Genomic DNA, 22,337 nt, shown 5'->3' on the forward strand with positions numbered 1-22,337 from the left:
TGAATAAATGCTGGCCATTGTGTCATTCTATCACAGTGCATTGCACATTTTACTGTTCACTCACTTTTTCAAAAGTCATTCCACATAAATGTTTGTTTTTGGGAGATGGTAGGAAACCCACACAGATATGGTTATATGGTTCACCATGCCACAGACACTTGTAGCAAGATTGACACTCAGTGCTGCACCCATTCTAGATTCTGATTCACCATGCTGCCTGAACCAAATAAAAAAATCACAGCAACAAACACAACCACATGATAACAGCATATATACAGTGTATCACAAAAGTGAGTACACCCCTCACATTTCTGCAGATATTTAAGTATATCTTTTCATGGGACAACACTGACAAAATGACACTTTGACACAATGAAAAGTAGTCTGTGTGCAGCTTATATAACAGTGTAAATTTATTCTTCCCTCAAAATAACTCAATATACAGCCATTAATGTCTAAACCACCGGCAACAAAAGTGAGTACACCCCTTAGTGAAAGTTCCTGAAGTGTCAATATTTTGTGTGGCCATCATTATTTCCCAGAACTGCCTTAACTCTCCTGGGCATGGAGTTTACCAGAGCTTCACAGGTTGCCACTGGAATGCTTTTCCACTCCTCCATGACGACATCACAGAGCTGGCGGATATTCGAGACTTTGCGCTCCTCCACCTTCCGCTTGAGGATGCCCCAAAGATGTTCTATTGGGTTTAGGTCTGGAGACATGCTTGGCCAGTCCATCACCTTTACCCTCAGCCTCTTCAATAAAGCAGTGGTCGTGTTAGAGGTGTGTTTGGGGTCATTATCATGCTGGAACACTGCCCTGAGACCCAGTTTCCAGAGGGAGGGGATCATGCTCTGCTTCAGTATTTCACAGTACATATTGGAGTTCATGTGTCCCTCAATGAAATGTAACTCCCCAACACCTGCTGCACTCATGCAGCCCCAGACCATGGCATTCCCACCACCATGCTTGACTGTAGGCATGACACACTTATCTTTGTACTCCTCACCTGATTGCCGCCACACATGCTTGAGACCATCTGAACCAAACAAATTAATATTGGTCTCATCAGACCATAGGACATGGTTCCAGTAATCCATGTCCTTTGTTGACATGTCTTCAGCAAACTGTTTGCAGGCTTTCTTGTGTAGAGACTTCAGAAGAGGCTTCCTTCTGAGGTGACAGCCATGCAGACCAATTTGATGTAGTGTGCGGCGTATGGTCTGAGCACTGACAGGCTGACCCCCCACCTTTTCAATCTCTGCAGCAATGCTGACAGCACTCCTGCGCCTATCTTTCAAAGACAGCAGTTGGATGTGACGCTGAGCACGTGCACTCAGCTTCTTTGGACGACCAACGCGAGGTCTGTTCTGAGTGGACCCTGCTCTTTTAAAACGCTGGATGATCTTGGCCACTGTGCTGCAGCCCAGTTTCAGGGTGTTGGCAATCTTCTTGTAGCCTTGGCCATCTTCATGTAGCGCAACAATTCGTCTTTTAGGATCCTCAGAGAGTTCTTTGCCATGAGGTGCCATGTTGGAACTTTCAGTGACCAGTATGAGAGAGTGTGAGAGCTGTACTACTAAATTGAACACACCTGCTCCCTATGCACACCTGAGACCTAGTAACACTAACAAATCACATGACATTTTGGAGGGAAAATGACAAGCAGTGCTCAATTTGGACATTTAGGGGTGTAGTCTCTTAGGGGTGTACTCACTTTTGTTGCCGGTGGTTTAGACATTAATGGCTGTATATTGAGTTATTTTGAGGGAAGAATAAATTTACACTGTTATATAAGCTGCACACAGACTACTTTTCATTGTGTCAAAGTGTCATTTTGTCAGTGTTGTCCCATGAAAAGATATACTTAAATATCTGCAGAAATGTGAGGGGTGTACTCACTTTTGTGATACACTGTATATATATACAGTACAGGCCAAAAGTTTGGACACACCTTCTCATTCCTGTTTTTTTTTTTTTTTTTTTTTTTTTTAATTTTCTACATTGTAGATTAATACTAAAGACATCCAAACTATGAAGGAACACATATGGAATTATGTAGTAAACAAAAAAGTGTTAAACAAACCAGAATATCTTTTATATTTTAGATTCTTCAAAGTAGCCATCTTTTGCTTTAATGACAGATTTGCACACTCTTTGAAATTTTCTTAACCAGCTTTATTAGGTTTCCACCTGGAATGGTTTTCAATGAATGTTTGTGCCTTGTCTAGAGTGAATTTTTGGAATTTGTTGCTTTTTTAATGTGTTTGAGACCATCAGTTGGGTTGTGCAGAGGTAGAGTTGGTAAAATATAAAACATATTCTGGTTTGTTTAACACTTTTTGGTTCACTACATAATTCTTCATAGTTTGGACGTCTTCAGTATTAATCTACAATGTAGAAAATAAAAATAATCAAGAAAAAACATTGAAGAGAAGGTGTGTCCAAACTTTTGGCTGGTGTGTCCAAACTTTTGGCCTGTACTGTATATATATATATATATATATATATATATATATATATATACTGTATATATATATATACATACTGTATATATACTGTATATATATATATATATGTATATAGTTCAGTTTGCAGGCACAGCACTCACAAAAGTTTACTAATATTATACAACAATTAAGCATACACCTCAACACTGTGTGCCATGAGCTTTACAAAGTGGATTTTACGGCAAACCAGACAAGCCAGTTATTTTATGTTAATCCAGATGAGTTTTTTAAAAGCCTTAACATTTGACTTACTGGTTTGTTTGGGAGCTTGGCTGTTAACCATTTCTCTTAATATAGCTGGTCCCCGTTCCCTTGTGCTACACCGCCCCCTACCGGCTCCCAGTAATAATGTTGTGTACTTTATTTTTTGCAAGCCAGAGAAGTGCAGTTAAAGGTTTTGTTATTATTTGGTATTGTTATTATATTATTATTATATGATTGTATGAAAAACCTCTAACTGAAAATGAATTTAAGTTCATTAATAATTTTGTGTATTTTGTTTATATTTTATATAAACAAATATTATAATAATATTTCATATTTGTGTATATTTTACAAAAAGCCAGGAAAGTGCAATGAAAGGGATAATTTATGTTTTGTTATTGTATAAGTGGTTCTGAACAAAAACCTCAAACCTAGTTCATTACAGTAATAAAAGTACTTTTTATTTGCCTTAAAACTTTGCTGTCCTGGGTTTTAACCTGCACATAATTAACAAATTAACAGTAGAAAGTAAAAATCACAAAATCATTTAGTGGTAGCATACATTTACCTCATAAATCATGACACACTGCTCTCCCCTACATGAAAGTTAATAAACTTTGGCAATACTAGCCCTGTATTTACCAAAGTTTGCAGTATTGCACACCACTACTTATTACTAGTTGCTTATAGGTCTTTGTCAGTCACGTGTGTTTAGTGCCCTTGATGTCACCCATGTGCCACAGTAAATGAACTGTTTTTGAATGAGAGGAAACCATATCGAGACAAACTCAGCTAAGATGCTCAGTTGGTTGCGCTTGTAGCGGTAAATGTTTGTATTGTTCATGCTGGTTATTTTGTACTTAGTTTTTACTTATTTTTTTGCCTGTGTATGCAAACCTCATTTAATGTTAGTCCATGGTTTTGTTTTGTGTCCTTGATGCCACTTTTAAAGCTAGCAGAAGCATTTATCATCATATACAGTATATCTCCCTGCTGAAACTTTTTCTTGGATCTAATAAAGTTTTTTTTTCGTTCTTTTTTCATTTCTGACAGAAAATTGTAAGTTTTTTTAATTCTTTGCTTTGCACATACAGAAATAGGGGCAATTTTATGAAATAAAAGTGTAAATTATACGTAGGTGAAGTACGAACGCGCCTTACGTACTTTGCGCAACTTACGCAATTCACGAAACTACGCTAGGTACGTAGGTCTGTTTCGTGAATCGGAGCATGCGTAGTGAGGCTCTCACTCCGAGCTTATGTGTTTTGAGGAATAAATGCTCCTTTCTTTTGACTTTGTGCTTACAAATGTAAACAGGTTAGCATATATTTATACATTTAAATGAACAAGGACAAATATATTCTTTCTCTATTGAAAATTTACATATTTATTCAACCAGCAAGCACAACTACGTGTGCTTAGTTAGCCGCTTGTGGTGATACGCTGTGATGGTAACGTTTTACCTCAGAAGTGGCTAGAAAGTAAAGCACCAAAACAAGAAATCTGACCGCTTTAAACATCTGAATTTATCTACATCCATTCTGAGAGCAGCTACATACAAAAATGTATTAAATGCCCCGCTCATAAATCATGACACACTGCTCTCCCCTACATGAAAGTAAATCAACTGCTTTTATAAGTAAAACGTATCGGTATCGGCGATACTGGCCCTGTATTTACTTAATAAATTTTACACCACTAATTTCCAAAAAAGATCGGGGGCACTATTAGTAACCATGCTGTGCGGAACACCGTGACTAGCTTGGAGTTAGCTTCAAGCTAATATTTTCAGTGGTGCACTAGCACTTTAACATACACAATTCAGCATGAATAACTACCGTATAAGCCCAGCAAATCGTTTGTAGTTTAAACGTAAAAGACTACAAATTGTTGTTACGTGTTCGCAATAACAATTTGTAAACTCGTATCGTTTTTATATACGTTTGTTTTTGTGTAGGCGATTGCAGTTAAAGCCCTGAAGAATAAGGTCTTACGTAATTGGCTAACGTTGGGTCACGTGACACTCTCTAGGGCAATTGCCTGGTTCTTCCTCCCTAAACGCAGCTGCAGTTACAGTTACAGCGGGTTCCGTTCGTCGCGTCCACATCCGTCCTTGTGTAGGTAAGTGCGCTAGAGTTTCTTTTCCTCCCCGTGGCTCGGTGTTGTTAAATGCATGCCAATTGTCTTTTTACGTGCACGTCTTGTTATTTATTACAATACTGTCTTTCTGAATAAAGCGTTAGACTCGCCACTGGGTTGTGTCCCAAATCGCATACTGCTTCACTTATTAGCAGGCCAAAGACGCATCTATACGTCCACTCAGTAGAGTACTAGCTACAGTTAGAGTGTGTGATTTGGAACGCAGCCTGACTTAGCCGGCGGGCTATAATACTGTAGCGAGTGCTCTGCAGTTAGCTAGCACTATGCTAAGTCCTTTGTTTAGCTCTATAATGCTAGCTGGATGGCTAACAGTACGATAATATATATTTTTAATAATTAACCGGGTACAATATTTTAGCAGCTATTTTAAAAGCTGTATGTTTTTTTTCAGCCTCTTAATTTCTCAAATGCAGCTTGTAAAGCATTTCAGCAGATGTGCCTTGGTCTGGTCTTCACGCCTTTCGCCACCGGGCCGCATAACGCTGCGATAATCTAGCATCAGTCATAAATTTACAGTTTTATAAGGTTCGCACAAGGAATTTCTTAATGGTCTGTTTTCTAATAAAAGACCGAGTTTGTATAAATCAGTGGTTTGTGTGGATTTATTGCTAAACAGCCGCTGTTCATTCTCCTCTAGAGAAAATGGCCGCTGTCTGGCGCGCACGCATCATCAGGGCTCAACATCTACACACGACTGATCATCAATATCAATGATCAATCAAACAATATAAACTTCTATAGTATTTATACAGATTCATGTCTGAAAACAATTTCTGTGTGATTTAATTGAAGTGTCTCAGACATACTCTTTAATGTCATAGTAAAAAAAAGAAAAAGACCCCCCCCCCCTTTTTTTTTTTTGTTCTTTTGAGCAATACATCCATATCGTTTTACTGACCAAAGGCAAATAATGCTTTAATGTATCGAATTTATTTGAAATAAGTCTTTAAATAAGTTTTTTCCTACTTTTGTAAATTCTATATATGCATGTTTCCCCTTTGATCTCCCAATTCATATCCCCAACCGGACCGAGGAGGGTCGTATCTAACAACCCCTCTTTTTACATTTACATTTTCATCATTTAGCTGAAGCTTTTGTCCAAAGCGACTTACAGTAATGTAACAGTATACTGTCTAAGCAATTGATGGTTAAGGGCCTGGCTCGAGGGCCCAACAGTGATGACCCGAGTGGTGGGGCTTGAACCAGCGACCTTTTGATTACTAGTCCAGTGCCTTAACCGCTGGGCGGCACGGTGGCTAAGTGGGTAGCACTGTCGCCTCATAGCAAAAAGGTCTTGGGTTCGATCCCCAGGTGGGGCGGTCCGGGTCCTTTCTGTGTGGAGTTTGCATGTTCTCCCCGTGTCTGCGTGGGTTTACTCCGGGTGCTCCGGTTTCCTCCAACAGTCCAAAGACATGCAGGTGAGGTGAATTGGAAACACTGAATTGTCCGTGACTGTGTTTGATATAACCGCTCGGCTACAACTGCCCCCTCTTAGGACTACTCTACACACTAATATTTTTTGTCTGTGTTAGATACTGTTGAATTGTCCCTGTCCGTATACTTATGCTTCTTTGATTTTTGGGTCTATTTTTCCACTGTGTACAACCTTGAACTGAGTGTACCATTCTACAAAGACACACCATTGTTCTTCAACCTTGGGCTAATCACAGAACTAGTTTTAATTATTTTTGTTTCTTTTTTGTAGCTCCTCTCCCTGCTGAAACTTTCATGCCTAGATTAGCTATTACAGATACACACATCTTTCTGGACTATAACAAATCCTGTATCTTATCAGTAAACAAAGGCGTTCCTACTCTGACTTGGTGTCTCAAAATTGCTTTCCTCGAGCCCGAGATTCAGTGAATGATCCTCTATTGATCTAAGAGTGTCACATTTGAAAAGGGACGAGTGTGCGGCATGAATTTGGATTGTACCTTACAATTAAACCTTACAGTCTGGCAGGTGTGTGTGTGTGTGTCTTCACAAGCTTTAGCTACAAAAGGAGCACTGACTATTTTGACCATGTGTTGGTGGACTGTGTTGTGATGTTGGCACTGTTGAGACTTGAGCCAGTACTTCCCTGCTCTTATCCCATCTTTCAGAGGCTGCACCCAAGCATGTTTTTGTCAAAGGCATTTGAAAGACAACTGGGAAAACCTTTTTTTTGTTGTTATTAATTTAAGAGAAGGTGGCTTTCTTTTGTTAGAGCTTATTAGTTTTGAACCTTTTTGTTGTTAATGATTATGACTTTTATTATAACTTTTGCAGGACATGATTGTAACTTAAATCATTTTCTGTCTCTCTTTTACAGACAGGGTATTGGAACTCTCCCAGCTGTTTGCACTGCTCTTAATTTTGTTGTTGACTAGGATCCACACTTTTTGAATTATGGTAAGTGTATTTTATTTTAATCGCCAGAGATGGGCAGTAAATGTATTGCAAGGAATATGTTTAAGCCCTGCCTCCTACATGCCTAGTGATTACAATGCATTATCAATCACATTAGCACTGGCCGGTTTGCGTCTGATAACATGAATAAAAAAAATGACGACTCCAGTTTAATGTGTGAAGATTCCACAAGACAACAAGTCTTTCTGCTGTTGCAGAATGTTTATTTATTTATTTATTTTTGTTAATTTCTCATTCTTCTCTAGCCTCCTCCACACCGCTATCGCTCCATGCGTGTTTTTTTAAATGATGACCGCCATGTCATGGCCAAGCACTCGTCAATATACCCTTCCCAGGAGGAACTGGAGGCTGTGCAAAACATGGTTTCTCACACTGAGCGTGCTCTTAAGGCTGTTTCTGACTGGCTGGATGATCAGGAGCGGGAAACTATAAAGCTTGAAGAGGGTGCAGAACAGGACACGTAAGTGAAGAAAATCAAAGTGCATGTCTTCTTAACTAATCTGTATCTCGAACGAGTTGTTTAAATTGCATAGATAAAAAGAACATTTAAAAAAATTGCCTGTGTTTGTTAAGAATAACAAATCTGAAACTTAGTTTGCCTTCAGGAATCTATTAACACATGGTTAAATCCCAAATACCCTTAGTTTCATTTAACGTCCTGACATTTTGCTTTGCAGTGATTCCAAGATGACAGAACAAGCCACACGCTCTTTGCGGGGTGTAATGAGGGTTGGCTTGGTTGCCAAAGGCCTACTGCTTAAAGGGGATCTGGATTTGGAACTAGTGCTGCTCTGTAAGGAAAAACCCACAACCACACTGCTGAAGAACGTGGCTGAAAATCTCACAGCACAGCTCAAGGTATGACTAAACAAAACATTGAATTATTGACTTTTCTTAACTTTGAACTGCTGCATTTACTATTTATAAAAGGTATTTTACAATGATTGCTATGTATTTCAGGTAATAACTTAATAAAGAAGGCATTATATGCCATTAGACATAGGCATGAGCATAGCATAATGCAACACAAAATCGCAGACAAATCACTACGGAGTAGTTAGTTCCTAACTAGTAGTGGATGTCTGTGTTTACTAACATGTATTAGTATATACGCTGATTTTAAAAATTGAAATGAATCTAAATATGTTGGAAATGTGCCTGTGGTTAACATGTATGTATTTATTTCTTTTTTTGTTTCAGTTAATTACGGAGGACAAGTACGAGGTGACCCAATTCATGCGTGATGCCTGCATCATGATCAGAAATAACAAGCAGCCCCCGCTGACTCTCTCAATTCACCTGACGTCTCCTGTGGTCAGGGAGGAGGCTGAGAAGATGGCGGCCGGTGGTGAGTTCACTAATACATATAAAGCAGAGAAAGAAATATTAAGGACCTCTAGCTATGAGAAAGCAAGAAAAAAAAAAAACAGTTAGCTATTGTTTATTGGGCCTTCAATGGAGCTAGGGGATATTGTGCCTTATGGTTATGTAATAGCAGCTTATGTTTGTAGCTATCTAGAATCTCGTAGTTCCATGTAATGTGATGTACATTTTTTGATGGCCCAATACACAGTAAATAAATGTATAAAAAAGGTTTAAAAAGATGTAAAATGGATGAGAAAATGAAAAACTCTCCTGTCCCTTATCAGTAAAACAATGTTCGATGAAGGCTTACTGAGAATTAGGAAAACAATCACAATTCTTGGTGTTTGCATGTTTATATATACTGAGAAAGAAATGGAACGGTTTACGTTGCAGCAAAAATGAGCAGCAGAAATGACTGAAAACTCTGGTTGCTAGAACCAGCAGTGGTCTATTGACGGTGATTTCTCTTCATTAAAGAAGGGGAAAGGGGTTATAGGTAACGCTAGGGCAGTCTGATCCACATGCACCAGTACAACAAAGTGCAACAAACAAGAAATGTCAAAGTACAAGTTTAGAATTTATATAGTAAAATATTCTGCTGGATCTGCCATGATGGTGAGGCAGCTCCATATAGTATCCAAGTCTTACGCTTTGCCCTGTTGATGTAGGTTAAGTAAAGTCTGTGAGATAGTAATGGTTTAAGGACCAGACATAGCCTAACTTAAATCCTAGCCCTATCTGTGACCCCACTGTTAGCCGAGCCTGATTTAAGTGCTCAGAAGCCATCAGTTTTGCTGCAGTGTGGACTTGTTTTTTTGTGTATCTTACTACTGACTGTGGTTCAAATCTGATTTTCTCTGTCAAGCCTTCTAGTTTGTCAATTTTAGGGACGCTGGACCTTTGACCAACTGGACGCTCTCTCTCGGAAGGGGCAAGGCAGCACACCCAGAAAAAAATGGGGGCTCAAGGGGAGGGGTTCTGCCCCCATGGCACACAAATGCACTCAGCCATTCATTACTGGGGCTTTACGTTATGCTTTTAACACCACAAAACCCTCTGTTTACCAGTTCCTTTCATGCACACCCCTTCATCCCATCCAACAACCAAACTGAACAGATTAAAAGATGAACTGGGAGTCATGTGGTTTATGTCCTTGTTCAAGATTGAACAAATCCATTTGTCTCTTTGTGTACTGGGGTCCTGTGTTTTGTTTTGTTTTTTTGCATACTGGCACAGGGAGGGATAATTCTCTCTAGCTGTTTCCAGTGGGGGACGTTCCCCTCCCCTTCCCCTCTTGCTGCCTCCTTCCCCTGGCCGTGAGACAGAAAAAAACCCTTGGTCAAACTGTACCTTGTCTTCTTATCCCACCCGTCAATAGAAAAGCTATCAGTCAACGATCCTCCGGATGTACTGGACAGGCAGAAATGCCTGGATGCCTTGGCGTCTCTTCGCCACGCCAAGTGGTTCCAGGTTTGCATCTTATCTTTGTCTTTTCTAGTTGAGTTATGATTTGTGCTTTCATATTGTAATACAGTTTTGGTGTTTGTGTCAATTTTGTTGTAAATACTTGGCAGGCATTTTTACATCCTCTAGTATATTGTAAATATACAGTGTATCACAAAAGTGAGTACACCCCTCACATTTCTGCAGATATTTAAGTATATCTTTTCATGGGACAACACTGATAAAATGACACTGACACAATGAAAAGTAGTCTGTGTGCAGCTTATATAACAGTGTAAATTTATTCTTCCCTCAAAATAACTCAATATACAGCCATTAATGTCTAAACCACCGGCAACAAAAGTGAGTACACCCCTTAGTGAAAGTTCCTGAAGTGTCAATATTTTGTGTGGCCACCATTATTTCCCAGAACTGCCTTAACTCTCCTGGGCATGGAGTTTACCAGAGCTTCACAGGTTGCCACTGGAATGCTTTTCCACTCCTCCATGACGACATCACGGAGCTGGCGGATATTCGAGACTTTGCGCTCCTCCACCTTCCGCTTGAGGATGCCCCAAAGATGTTCTATTGGGTTTAGGTCTGGAGACATGCTTGGCCAGTCCATCACCTTTACCCTCAGCCTCTTCAATAAAGCAGTGGTCGTCTTAGAGGTGTGTTTGGGGTCATTATCATGCTGGAACACTGCCCTGCGACCCAGTTTCCAGAGGGAGGGGATCATGCTCTGCTTCAGTATTTCACAGTACATATTGGAGTTCATGTGTCCCTCAATGAAATGTAACTCCCCAACACCTGCTGCACTCATGCAGCACCAGACCATGGCATTCCCCACCACCATGCTTGACTGTAGGCATGACACACTTATCTTTGTACTCCTCACCTGATTGCCGCCACACATGCTTGAGACCATCTGAACCAAACAAATTAATCTTGGTCTCATCAGACCATAGGACATGGTTCCAGTAATCCATGTCCTTTGTTGACATGTCTTCAGCAAACTGTTTGCGGGCTTTCTTGTGTAGAGACTTCAGAAGAGGCTTCCTTCTGGGGTGACAGCCATGCAGACCAATTTGATGTAGTGTGCGGCGTATGGTCTGAGCACTGACAGGCTGACCCCCCACCTTTTCAATCTCTGCAGCAATGCTGACAGCACTCCTGCGCCTATCTTTCAAAGACAGCAGTTGGATGTGACGCTGAGCACGTGCACTCAGCTTCTTTGGACGACCAACGCGAGGTCTGTTCTGAGTGGACCCTGCTCTTTTAAAACGCTGGATGATCTTGGCCACTGTGCTGCAGCTCAGTTTCAGGGTGTTGGCAATCTTCTTGTAGCCTTGGCCATCTTCATGTAGCGCAACAATTCGTCTTTTAAGATCCTCAGAGAGTTCTTTGCCATGAGGTGCCATGTTGGAACTTTCAGTGACCAGTATGAGAGAGTGTGAGAGCTGTACTACTAAATTGAACACACCTGCTCCCTATGCACACCTGAGACCTAGTAACACTAACAAATCACATGACATTTTGGAGGGAAAATGACAAGCAGTGCTCAATTTGGACATTTAGGGGTGTAGTCTCTTAGGGGTGTACTCACTTTTGTTGCCGGTGGTGTAGACATTAATGGCTGTATATTGAGTTATTTTGAGGGAAGAATAAATTTACACTGTTATATAAGCTGCACACAGACTACTTTTCATTGTGTCAAAGTGTCATTTTGTCAGTGTTGTCCCATGAAAAGATATACTTAAATATCTGCAGAAATGTGAGGGGTGTACTCACTTTTGTGATACACTGTATGTTGTTTCAAAAGTATTCATGTTCTATATGCTTATTATTTCATTCATGATTCTAAAAAAATGGCTATGGTTTTTGTTTTTTGACTGTGATGTTTAATTACAAGTGAAACAGGAATCATTTCTAAACATCAGCAGTAATTACTGCCTGTAGAGTTAATTGGCAGGGGGGCGTCTAAGGTACTAGTGGCAGATGAATACATGGACCTGTGCTCTCCTGGCTGGGTTGTGGAGAAACCCAGACAGCTTGTGCTGACAGGAAATTTGTCTGGATGTTTAGATGTAGTACCATGATCTGCCATGAGTTATAATCTGCTGAATTATTTTTAACTCTGTTCACAGTCGAGCAAGCTTCTACATCAACATGAACCTAAAGATTGCAGTTTCTTTTGCTCAGCATTCTTTTTCTTTTTAACATGAGCTTTCCATAGAAAACATTTTTTCCTGATTATTGTAATACTGTATTACTAGAACAGTGTTTAACATTGAGATATAGAAGCCTTTTCTTCTTCCACATTTAAATGACAGCAGACTTATATTTATATGTTGTCTGAACTGCTTTACATTTGCACATATACATTTTTTTTTTATAAATGCGACTTCTTTTCTGTGTTTAACAAATATGCATCTCACTATGATACTAAATATTGAGCTTTAGTTTCATGATTTGTTTTCCTTCCTGCTTGTGTGTCTAGGCCAGGGCAAACGGACTGCGCTCGTGTGTGATCGTCATCCGGATCCTGAGGGACCTTTGTGCTCGCGTTCCCACCTGGGCCCCTATTGGAGGATGGGTAAGTGTCCATGCCAGCCTGTTTGCAGTGCCTATAATTTCTTATTGAAATGTTTTGCCATGCGAAACATGTCACTTGGTGTTAGTGTCCACATGTCCACTGTGTCAGTGAAGCCTTACTGACAGTATAAAGAAGTAAAACTAATGTTTCAAAAGAAAATTTGGGCCAAATGTCTAAATATTACACAATGATTCTGAAATACAGTTTATTTATGGTTATATGATTAGATTCTGAGCATTTGGCAGTACATATTAATCTTAATTATAAAAAGCTTATTGATTTTTGTCCATAATTGCATGTCCCTAATGTCTGAATATCCTCTCCCATGTATGGGCACCCAGCATGCACTAGACATTAAGCGAAGTAATGAGACAGCTCTGAAATGTCCACACACATTTCATAACAATTTTCATTCTCTTAAAGCCTTTGGAGCTTCTGTGTGAGAAATCTATTGGCACTGTAAACCGTCCAATGGGAGCAGGAGAGGCACTTCGAAGAGTTATGGAGTGTTTAGCATCTGGAATCCTAATGGAAGGTAAGTGAAATGATAACTGATCATATAAAATGACTTATAGCCTCACTTTATACTAAATGACTTTGTTCCTAACTTAACAGGTGGGTCGGGCATCTCTGATCCCTGTGAAAAGGAGCCGCTCGATGCTATTGCTCACATGGACCCACAGCAACGAGAGGACATTACCCAGAGTGCTCAGGTATCTCGCAGGTTTTTCCGAGAAATCTGCATAGTATAGTTATGTATCTTTGATGTTGGTTATCATTTTCCCTTCCCTTCATTTTTGACTGGCAGCATGCGTTGAGGCTTGCAGCGTTCGGGCAGCTACATAAAGTCCTTGGCATGGACCCACTGCCTTCTAAGATGCCCAAAAAAATGAAGAGTGAAAATCCTATCGATTACACAGGTTTGCTCTATGAAAATTGCTTTAGTCTAAAAACACATACTATTGTGTTTTACATGCCTAGATTTAGCAGTGGCTCAAATCTTATTTTTTTTCTTTTAACAGTCCAGATTCCCCCGAGCACAACTTATGCATCGGCAATAAAAAGACCGATTGAGGAAGAAGAGGTTCCAGAGGGTGCTGAGGACAGTGAGGATAAGAGCCCAAACAAAAAGAAGAAGAAACTGCAAAAGAAATGTAATTGTACCTGCTTTTCTACATATTATACAGTTGCTATTGAATAGTTCTCGTTTTCTCCTAAACTGAGAGATTTTCCGCTTCGTTACAGCTATAGACGAGAAGGTCGAGCTCCCTCAGTCCATGAATGCTCTGATGCGCCTAAACCAGCTTAAGCCTGCACTGCAATATAAACTTATCTCACAGACTGGGCCTGTCCACGTTCCAGTCTTTACAATGTCTGTGGAGGTCGACAGCAAGACCTTCGAAGCCTCTGGTCCCTCTAAACGCACCGCCAAACTCCACGTAGCGATTAAAGTGAGTGTCCTGATATGCAACACCTCGACTTATTTACACATATCCGTCTCACAGATTTTCGTGTGAGACTGTGGCTACACACATTAACCCAAACGGTTTTGTGGTAGGTTTTGCAGGACATGGGCCTTCCCACAGGACCAGTAATAGAGCCAAAGGTTGCTGCTATTACTACACCAGTTAAGATAGAGATCGTGAAACCAGCTCCACCTGAGGAATTCGCCATCATCGCACCTGAAACAGAAGCTTCATTCAGTGACACCAGTGCTGTGGTAAACCAGACGCCTGAGGTAATAACACTTGTGTTGAAGGGGCGATATTTAGCCTCTACTTTTAATGAAGCTGTACGTAAGCCATCATGAGAATGTAGACGCTAATGTTGTAAATGCCTTTGAATATTAAACATTTTAAACATGATTAACATGGTTGCATGCGTGTTGTAGTTTTGGCTGTGTTTGCATTAAAAAAATAACAGCTAAATAAACTTTTTTATGTTTTCATTAATAATAATGTAGGGTACACAACAGAGCCCTATTCTGACAAAACACGGAAAGAACCCTGTGATGGAGCTGAATGAGAAACGTAGAGGTCTCAAGTATGAGCTTGTTTCTGAGTCAGGCGGAAGCCACGACAAGCGTTTTGTCATGGAGGTAAGTGTATTTAATAAGTGTCTCCCAGTCTAATACTTTGCAAACACACTTGCAAAGCTTCCATGAAACATTTATTTGGATCTGCATATACTACTGATTTATGGACCTTAGGTTATACCCTGCACAAGGTTCTCTGTCTGTATACATTACATTTGCTGCTCTATAATCAGCTATACATTAATGCATGGGAGTGCTGCTTTTAATCATGTTATAGATCTTTGTAAATCAGGTTTGTTTGGGCGATTAGAATCTTTTTTTTTAGGTTTTGCATAGGATGAATTTAACTTGTGTACTGTTCTGTTTTTCTGTAGGTGGATATAGATGGACAGAAGTTCCAGGGTGCTGGCTCTAACAAAAAGGTGGCAAAGGCATTTGCAGCTTTGTCTGCCTTAGATAAGCTTTTCCCAGAAGGCTCCAACTTTGAGGAAACCAAGAAAAAGAAGGCAATGGTAACGCAGGCCCGTCTCTCTGGGCTTTTATCCTTAGTGTATCATTAACTCCTGCAATGTTACATTTGCTGAAGATGGGTTTATGATTTAGTAAATTTTTCAACCATTTATTCACACTAAGTGCTTTATCTCTGTCAGTGTTGTGCTGCATCAGAACCAAAATACATCCTGTACAGGAGGTCAGGAAATAACTGGAAAAATTGCACATTACACAGTCTCTAGATAAAATGGTTTCTTGGTTACAAAACTCATAAAGCCTATCAAGTCAACTTGGAGGTTTTGACAGCAGTTGTTGCTTTACGAATCAACTGCTCATTATTTGTCATTAAATTTGAAAAGTCCTGTTTAAATGAATACTGCTTTAATCTTTTCATTTTACAATGTATATTTAAATAAAAGTCCAACTTTAGGACCAACTTTAGGAAGTCACCATTCAGTGATTAGTTTTAGAGGGTTTGCCATATACAATGCACAACAACAAACTGAGTCTTAGTACTTAGTCTTAGTACTGCTGCTTATTTTATTCATGTCTGTATAACTTAAAGGCTAAATGGTTCCTGTTTTGATTGGTTGATTCTTTTAGAATTCTGCACCACCTGTTGATCCAGCGGCCAACCCCAGAGGCCGAGGAAGAGGACGAGGATGGGGCAGAGGGTTCAAAGGTATAAAATCCTGTGTAATATAATAACATGGGAATAACAATTGTGAACCATGTCTTAAAATTTTCTTTATAATTAATGGTTTAGTTTTTAATGTTAATGCTTATGGAGTTAAATGTGTTACTTTAAAGCTTTATTAAATGGTTTTGTAACTATATAAAATGATCTAAGGAAAACGTGATACTTTTGTACGTGGTACCAAACAGTTTTGTGTTAATCATGCATGAGAGGAAATGCTGTTCTTGCTTCGTAAACCTCTTCAGCTTCTGTTGTGGGGTTTTATTTACTATTTTATTGAGTATATTAATCATTTTTACATTTTTAAATAGGCTGCACAACTTGGACATTCTGCTTGTGACCCTGTATTAGACCTAAATAATCATCTAATGACCCTGAACCTTTTATTTTTCAGGTGGCTATGGAAGTTATGGATATGGAAACAATGCTAACAGTAAGTATTAAGATTTTAAAATGTGCTAAATGTATTTTGTGAATGATTCAAGGTTAAATGCTGATTTTACATTTCTCTGCTTTGTGAGCCGTGGAATGCAAACTCTTTCGTGTTTTCATGTTTTCTTGGCAAAAACAAAATGTTAATGGTTTTTAACATCTCGCTGCCATTTTCTGATGAAAGATCTTCTGAAGGGTGACAGGAGCAGAGAAATATAAAAAAAAAAAAAGAAAAACTTGATTTAAATTGATTTAATTGATTTGACAGATTAAGAGTCACTGACTCTTGCCATTATTGTGGCAACACAAAAAGCATCTAATGCTGTGCTTCTCTGCTCTCTCACTCTTTAGGTGACTTTGTCTCAGACTGCTATGACTTCAGCCAGTTTGCTGCATAAAACATCTTATGATTTTCTATAGGCATTTAAAACAGACATTGTAAAAAGCTTAATATTAGGCCGTTTGAATGTGCTCCAAGAATGAAAGTTCCTTACACAGTGAAAACCTGCAATCAGCACTCTGGATTCCACTGGGACTGAACTGCAGAAACAAAGCGGTGACAAGTGCTTTTAATCAAGCGTACTGATATGGACAAAGATCAATATGGACAAAGCTTTTTTTAGTGTTTTTAATCCTCCTTAAATACACCAACGAGGCATAACATTATGACCACTGACAGGGTCATGGGCGGCCAAGGCGCATTAATGCACGTTGGGAGCGAAGGCTGGCCCATGTGGTCTGATCCAACAGACGAGCTACTGTAGCTCAAATTGCTGAAGAAGTTAATGCTGGTTCTGATAGAAAGGTGTCAGAATACACAGTGCATCACAGTTTGATGCGTATGGAGCTGCATAGTCGCCGACCAGTCAGTTAGGAAGGTGGTCATAATGTTATGCCTAATCAGTTTATTTTGCAATAGCAAAGTTTCATTTTGTCACCATATTTTACTGCCATCAGGTTTTAAGTGTTTTGTTCTGTTAAGATGTTGAATGTGCCATGCTGTGAAACCATACAAACTGATACATGTTAACTGTTTTTGTATTTTTTTTTTTAAATAAACAAGTACAGTTTATAAAAGTTTTTGTAATACTTGAAGATTTTTACATTCCAGCTGTTTGACATGCATAAAATAATGATTAGGTTCACAGAAGTGAAATGTGTGTACTATTGTGACAGCATGATGCCACTGCAATCTTTGTTAAAAAGAAATACTTATATACTTATGTATTCTTCCATAATAGTATAAAAGTATACAGTATGTGAGAATAATGTATTTATTTATGATGTCAAGTGACAGATAGTAAAATGCTTTTATAGCAGGGTTACTTAAGCCTATTCACCTGATCAATAGTGGTTCATGCACAAGTCCAACTGATTGAACATGTATTAAACACTCAGGTGTTGCTTCTGCTTGGCTGTTATGGACAATTGTTTTACTGCTTTATACAATCAGTAGCTGATTATATTCTAAGAAACTGGCAATTAAAAGTACTTGTGTGTGCATTTCATGACGGCAAACAAAGCATTTGTTGTATAGGTGTTTTTTTGATACTGATAAATAGGGTTAACTTTTATTTATACTATGGTTGCATATTTATTACTGTTCGCTTATTTAAAAGCACAATTTGTGCTATAGACCCTACGTTAGTACATTATAGGAATGTGCATTATACAACAGCCTTTGATATGTTTCTGAGTGTGTATATATAGTATAATCTCTTAGAACAAAACATTCTCTAATAAACTCGCTGCTCTTCTCCAGATTATTATAATAACGGCGGCGCTAATGGAGGATCTGCACCAATGGCCCCTGGCACTGCAGGCCCTGCGGCCAACTCTCCACTTGGTGGTCCTCCTGGAACAGGTGGCTTTAGCTCATATTATCAGGGCGATGGAGGTTACTCCAACTCACCCGCAGTCAGCAAACCCCCTGTGAAAAAGCCACCCATGCACCAGGGAATTAAACCTCCAGGCACTGGACCAGCTCCTGGGACATTCCAGAACACGCCTTCCTCACAAAGCTCCTATGGTCAGAACTACGGTCAGAATTATGGACAGAATTTTGTACAAAACTACAGTCAGGGGAAGAAGAACTTCAACCAGTCTCAAGGTGGAGCCACAGGTGGAGCCACAGGTGGTGGTGGTGGTGGTGGTGGTGGTGGTGGTGGTTACAGCAACTACAGCACCGCTTACCCATTACAGGTTACAGGAGGTGCAGGGAATCAGAACTACGGCTACGAGGGTAAGTTTTTGCTTTAATTGTCCTGTACATTAAGGTAACTATAAATGACGTAATATACAAATTTAGGTTAGCCATGGTTAAACATGGTTTCCAGTAAAAAGGCTGGGTTGTATGTAAATGACTTATCTATACACGTTTTGGTTTAACACCCAAATCAAAGGGTAACATCTGAAGAAATATAGAAGCCCTTTAAAAAAAAATCTGCATGTCTGTAGCCTTGCTGAGAGAATGGCTGCAGAATAAGTATGTTCTCTAATTGTCAGATTAGTTCTTGCTTCTTTAGGGTGAAAATAAATATATTTATATATTTTTTTAATAAAATAATGTGCATTATGCACCAGTTACACATTTACTCACTATAAGTAAAGGTTGTAGCAGTTTGTGTTGCCATTAAAATAAAAATGCAAACTGAATGAAAAACACACCATCTGTGCTGAGTTTGTTGCTCAATATGCAGCCTAGTAAATTTCACATCTAAACTTGGGCGGGCAGCCTTAAATTTATAATGGTTTGGTGTAAGTGTGGTCACTATAATACCAGTCTGTTTTTAAACGTGATATGCACTTTCATATTGTAAACATGTGAAATTGGGTGATTTTCAGTATTTCAGCATGTACCTGTTATTTTTATTTTATTTATTTTTGACTTGGCATCCCTGTCTTTCTAATACCCTGTTATGCTTCTGTATATGTTGGGCTGTGTTCTAAATGAGTTATATTTGTTTAATAGATCATTTCAATATAATAAAGAGGAAGATTGAAGTGATCAAGGTGGTCATTTGGAACATACATGCGCATCACAGCTCAGCCTCTGTACACACACACGAGCATTACAGCCCACCTCATTATACCTGCGTGTTGAATATGCTGAGTTTTAAAGCATAATTGAGTCAATTGGAATCATTTTAATATGGTTATTATTTACTAAATAAACCAAGCTAAACAATGTTGATGCTGCTGGTAATTCTACCAACACTGAGAGAAGCCAGAGAATGTTTTAACATTAAATGCTCTAATGCAAAAGTATTAAAATGAATTGTTTTCAGGGTGTTTTATTTGATTTTAATAACTTTCTGACAAACAAAACCTCTGAATTCCTGAATATAAATAAGATCTATCCAAACGATTATGATTTTCAGCAAGTAAAGCAAATTTGAGTCCTTGTGCGGATTAGTACGGGAGAATATTTCACCAATCTTAAGGCTTGATTGATGGGCCATTTAACCAGTTTCTCTTGGCCTCAATCACATTGGATGTGTTCAGATATGTGGTGTATTTTAACTCAAATTATTCCTTATAAACGCAGAGGTAGTTAACGAGCGTCTGTCTGTTTTCTTAGGTTTTAACAACCAGTCAAACTACAGCACGCAAGGAGACAATCAAGGTTACGGTGCCAACACAGGACCGTACCATAATCAAGGAATGGGCTACAACCGTGGCGACTCCAGCATGAACTACCAGTACAGATAGACTGAACCTGGCGCTCATGTGTGCTCCTCATCACCATCACACTTCTTTGCTTGTACATCTTTTCTGAAGTAGCATCAGCAAGACTTCGCTTGATCAGAAGCTTTCATCAGTGGCTTTGTGCTTGCTTTTGCACAGAGACTTAATTTTTTGTTTTAAGATGTGTTTAAGTACAATGCTGGTGTATTGCTTTCTGTTTAATGTGCTTGCTTTTGTTTTTTTGTATTTTGTTCAGGGTTTTTTGCCCCCCTCTCCCTTCTTCCCCCTCCCTTCTATAGACTACTGCCCTTAAAAGACCTGTCCCAAAATCCCATGCATGTGAACGCCTGTTTCACATTTGACTTACCTATTTTCATTATTTGGTTATTATATCACTGAATGATTCTAGGACCACTGTTTTCAATTGAATATTCCATATTAGATGTTTAATTTTTATTTTTTTTATTCAGGTTTTCTTAATCTTAATGAACAGAAACATTGATTTGCTTGTCACTGTAAGCTTGTGCTGTAGGTACCTTAATCACTACTAGTTCATTTTGACATAGAAATAAGATTTAGTGTAAATTAAGCTCATGTTAGAATTTGGTGTTTCTGACCAGGTTACTTTTTATTTTTAGAAGACTGTTTATATTAAAGTTACTTTTATTTTTGATTGATTGTGGTCAAAGTTGTTTGATGTGGTCACTGGTCAATTTGACCAGTGTGTATTAAATATAACCTTTAATGCGAAGTCTGATTTGTCATGGTTTTCAGTTTATTTAGTTCAGCTTCATGTAATGCTGCATGGTGATGAGATCAGATCTATCATGCTAATGAGTAAGCCATGAGGACTTGGACAACCATCCTCTATTATCATGATCAAATAAGTAACCCAATAAAAAAAGGATCTGTTTTAAGGATCCAAATAAAACCAATTAAGCCAACATGAACAATAATTGGTTTGTCCAAAGCTGGGAATGGTAGAAGGAATTCCACATAACAGTTGCAATTATAACCTCTGCTGGCTGATCGATGGTACCTGCACAAAGACGAGGAATAATGAAGATCAGTGTGTGACTCTCCGTGTGTGATTCAGATCTCTATACTCCCACATGCAGGTGAAAAGAAACACGTGTCTGAAGAGGAGTGAAGACGATAATCAAAAGTGGAGATCTGCAGCTGTAGAGGACGCAAAATGCAATTGTATTTATTGATATAAAATTATGATTCATACAGAAAGCCTGTAAAGGAGTCCATGCTAATCATCTTTTTTTACCACTTATGCCAGTAGCAGGGCCTGACCAGGTCTTGTCTGTGGTCAGTCAGTGTATTAGACTGCTGTGCCACCCAAAATCCCACATACATTTTTAAATTTTAATTGATCATACAAAGTCACAATAAAGCCTTATTGTGACCATATAAAAATAAAAACACGTTGACCTATAAAGTAAAAAGTGTTCGTGAGGTTTTCTCATGAATTTATTTTAATCTGAGAAAAGAAAAACACATCTCAATGCTTTGCCCCTCTAGGAACACCAGGTAATATTCTCACCTCCTGTCCATTGTTTACATTTGAAGCAGCTACTGAAGAGAATATTTCCTTTTGATATTTTTACTTCTTGGGTTCCCTCTGCAAATTTACATTTGGCAGCGCGGTGGCTCAGTGGGTATCAGTGTCACCTCACGGCAAGAAGGTCCTGGGTTCGATCCCCAGGTGGGGTAGACTGGGTCCTTTCTGTGTGGAGTTTGCATGTTCTCCTTGTGGCTGCGTGGGCAAAATCGTCCACGACTGTGTTTGACATTAAAGTTGAACTGACGAATCTTGTGCAACCAGTAACTACCGTTTATGTCATGAATGTAACCAAAGTGTAAAACAAGACGTTAAAATCCTATTAAATAAATAAATGAACCCCCAACCAGGAACCTTTTAGTCTCATCTGGGTATTATTGCGGGTCCTGCACAGGTTCAGGGTCCTAAGCACCAGAGTTCGAACCTTGCCTTGGTCACTGTCAGTGAGGAATTACTCCAGGTACTCTGATTGACTTTTTTTGCTGTACAGGTTGCAAATCACCTCGACCATGATCAGTATGATGATCAGTTATTATTGAAAATGAACGAATCCATAAATTAATAAATGTGTTACAGGGCGGCACAGTGGCTAAGTGGGTATCACTGTCGCCTCACAGCAAGAAGGTCCTGGGTTCGATCCCCAGGTGGGGCGGTCCGGGTCCTTTCTGTGTGGAGTTTGCATGTTCTCCTTGTGGCTGCGTGGGTTTCCTCCCACAGTCTAAAGACGTGCAAGTGAG

The 22,337-nt window shown here is 39.2% G+C and overlaps 1 protein-coding gene and 1 long non-coding RNA gene across 3 annotated transcripts; one reads left to right on the forward strand and one right to left on the reverse strand.

Annotated features, from left to right (window-relative positions):
* The first annotated feature begins 4,789 nt into the window (after positions 1-4,789).
* ilf3b (interleukin enhancer binding factor 3b) lies at positions 4,790-20,781 on the forward strand. Of its 2 annotated transcripts, XM_063018412.1 has the most exons (19): positions 4,790-4,835; positions 7,186-7,265; positions 7,529-7,743; positions 7,961-8,141; positions 8,484-8,631; positions 10,027-10,118; positions 12,592-12,687; positions 13,111-13,222; positions 13,303-13,400; positions 13,496-13,607; positions 13,710-13,841; positions 13,933-14,138; positions 14,246-14,425; positions 14,651-14,785; positions 15,097-15,234; positions 15,818-15,896; positions 16,306-16,344; positions 18,106-18,585; positions 19,924-20,781. In XM_063018412.1, exons 2-19 carry the CDS (start codon positions 7,263-7,265, stop codon positions 20,052-20,054), a joined length of 2,577 nt encoding a protein of 858 aa, XP_062874482.1. In that variant the 5' UTR covers positions 4,790-4,835; positions 7,186-7,262; the 3' UTR covers positions 20,055-20,781. The 2 variants fall into 2 exon arrangements, with proteins under 2 accessions (XP_062874482.1, XP_062874484.1); XM_063018414.1 differs by lacking the exons at positions 18,106-18,585; positions 19,924-20,781 and adding an exon at positions 16,695-17,413.
* On the reverse strand, positions 8,562-22,162 carry LOC134335814 (uncharacterized). Its single transcript, XR_010015653.1, has 3 exons — positions 21,583-22,162; positions 21,070-21,209; positions 8,562-8,640 (listed from the first exon to the last, which is right to left on the reverse strand). It is a non-coding gene; the product is annotated as an uncharacterized LOC134335814 (long non-coding RNA).
* Positions 22,163-22,337: the final 175 nt, after the last annotated feature.

Source organism: Trichomycterus rosablanca, chromosome 22 (assembly GCF_030014385.1).
Source record: "Trichomycterus rosablanca isolate fTriRos1 chromosome 22, fTriRos1.hap1, whole genome shotgun sequence".
Taxonomy (NCBI): Eukaryota; Metazoa; Chordata; class Actinopteri; order Siluriformes; family Trichomycteridae; genus Trichomycterus; species Trichomycterus rosablanca.

Bases quoted from the DNA above. Each gene is read 5' to 3' on its own strand.
- ilf3b (XM_063018412.1), top strand. The intron at 7,744-7,960 runs GTAAGTGAAGAA...TTTGCTTTGCAG, and splicing joins GAGGGTGCAGAACAGGACAC to TGATTCCAAGATGACAGAAC. The intron at 16,345-18,105 runs GTAAGTATTAAG...GCTCTTCTCCAG, and splicing joins ATATGGAAACAATGCTAACA to ATTATTATAATAACGGCGGC.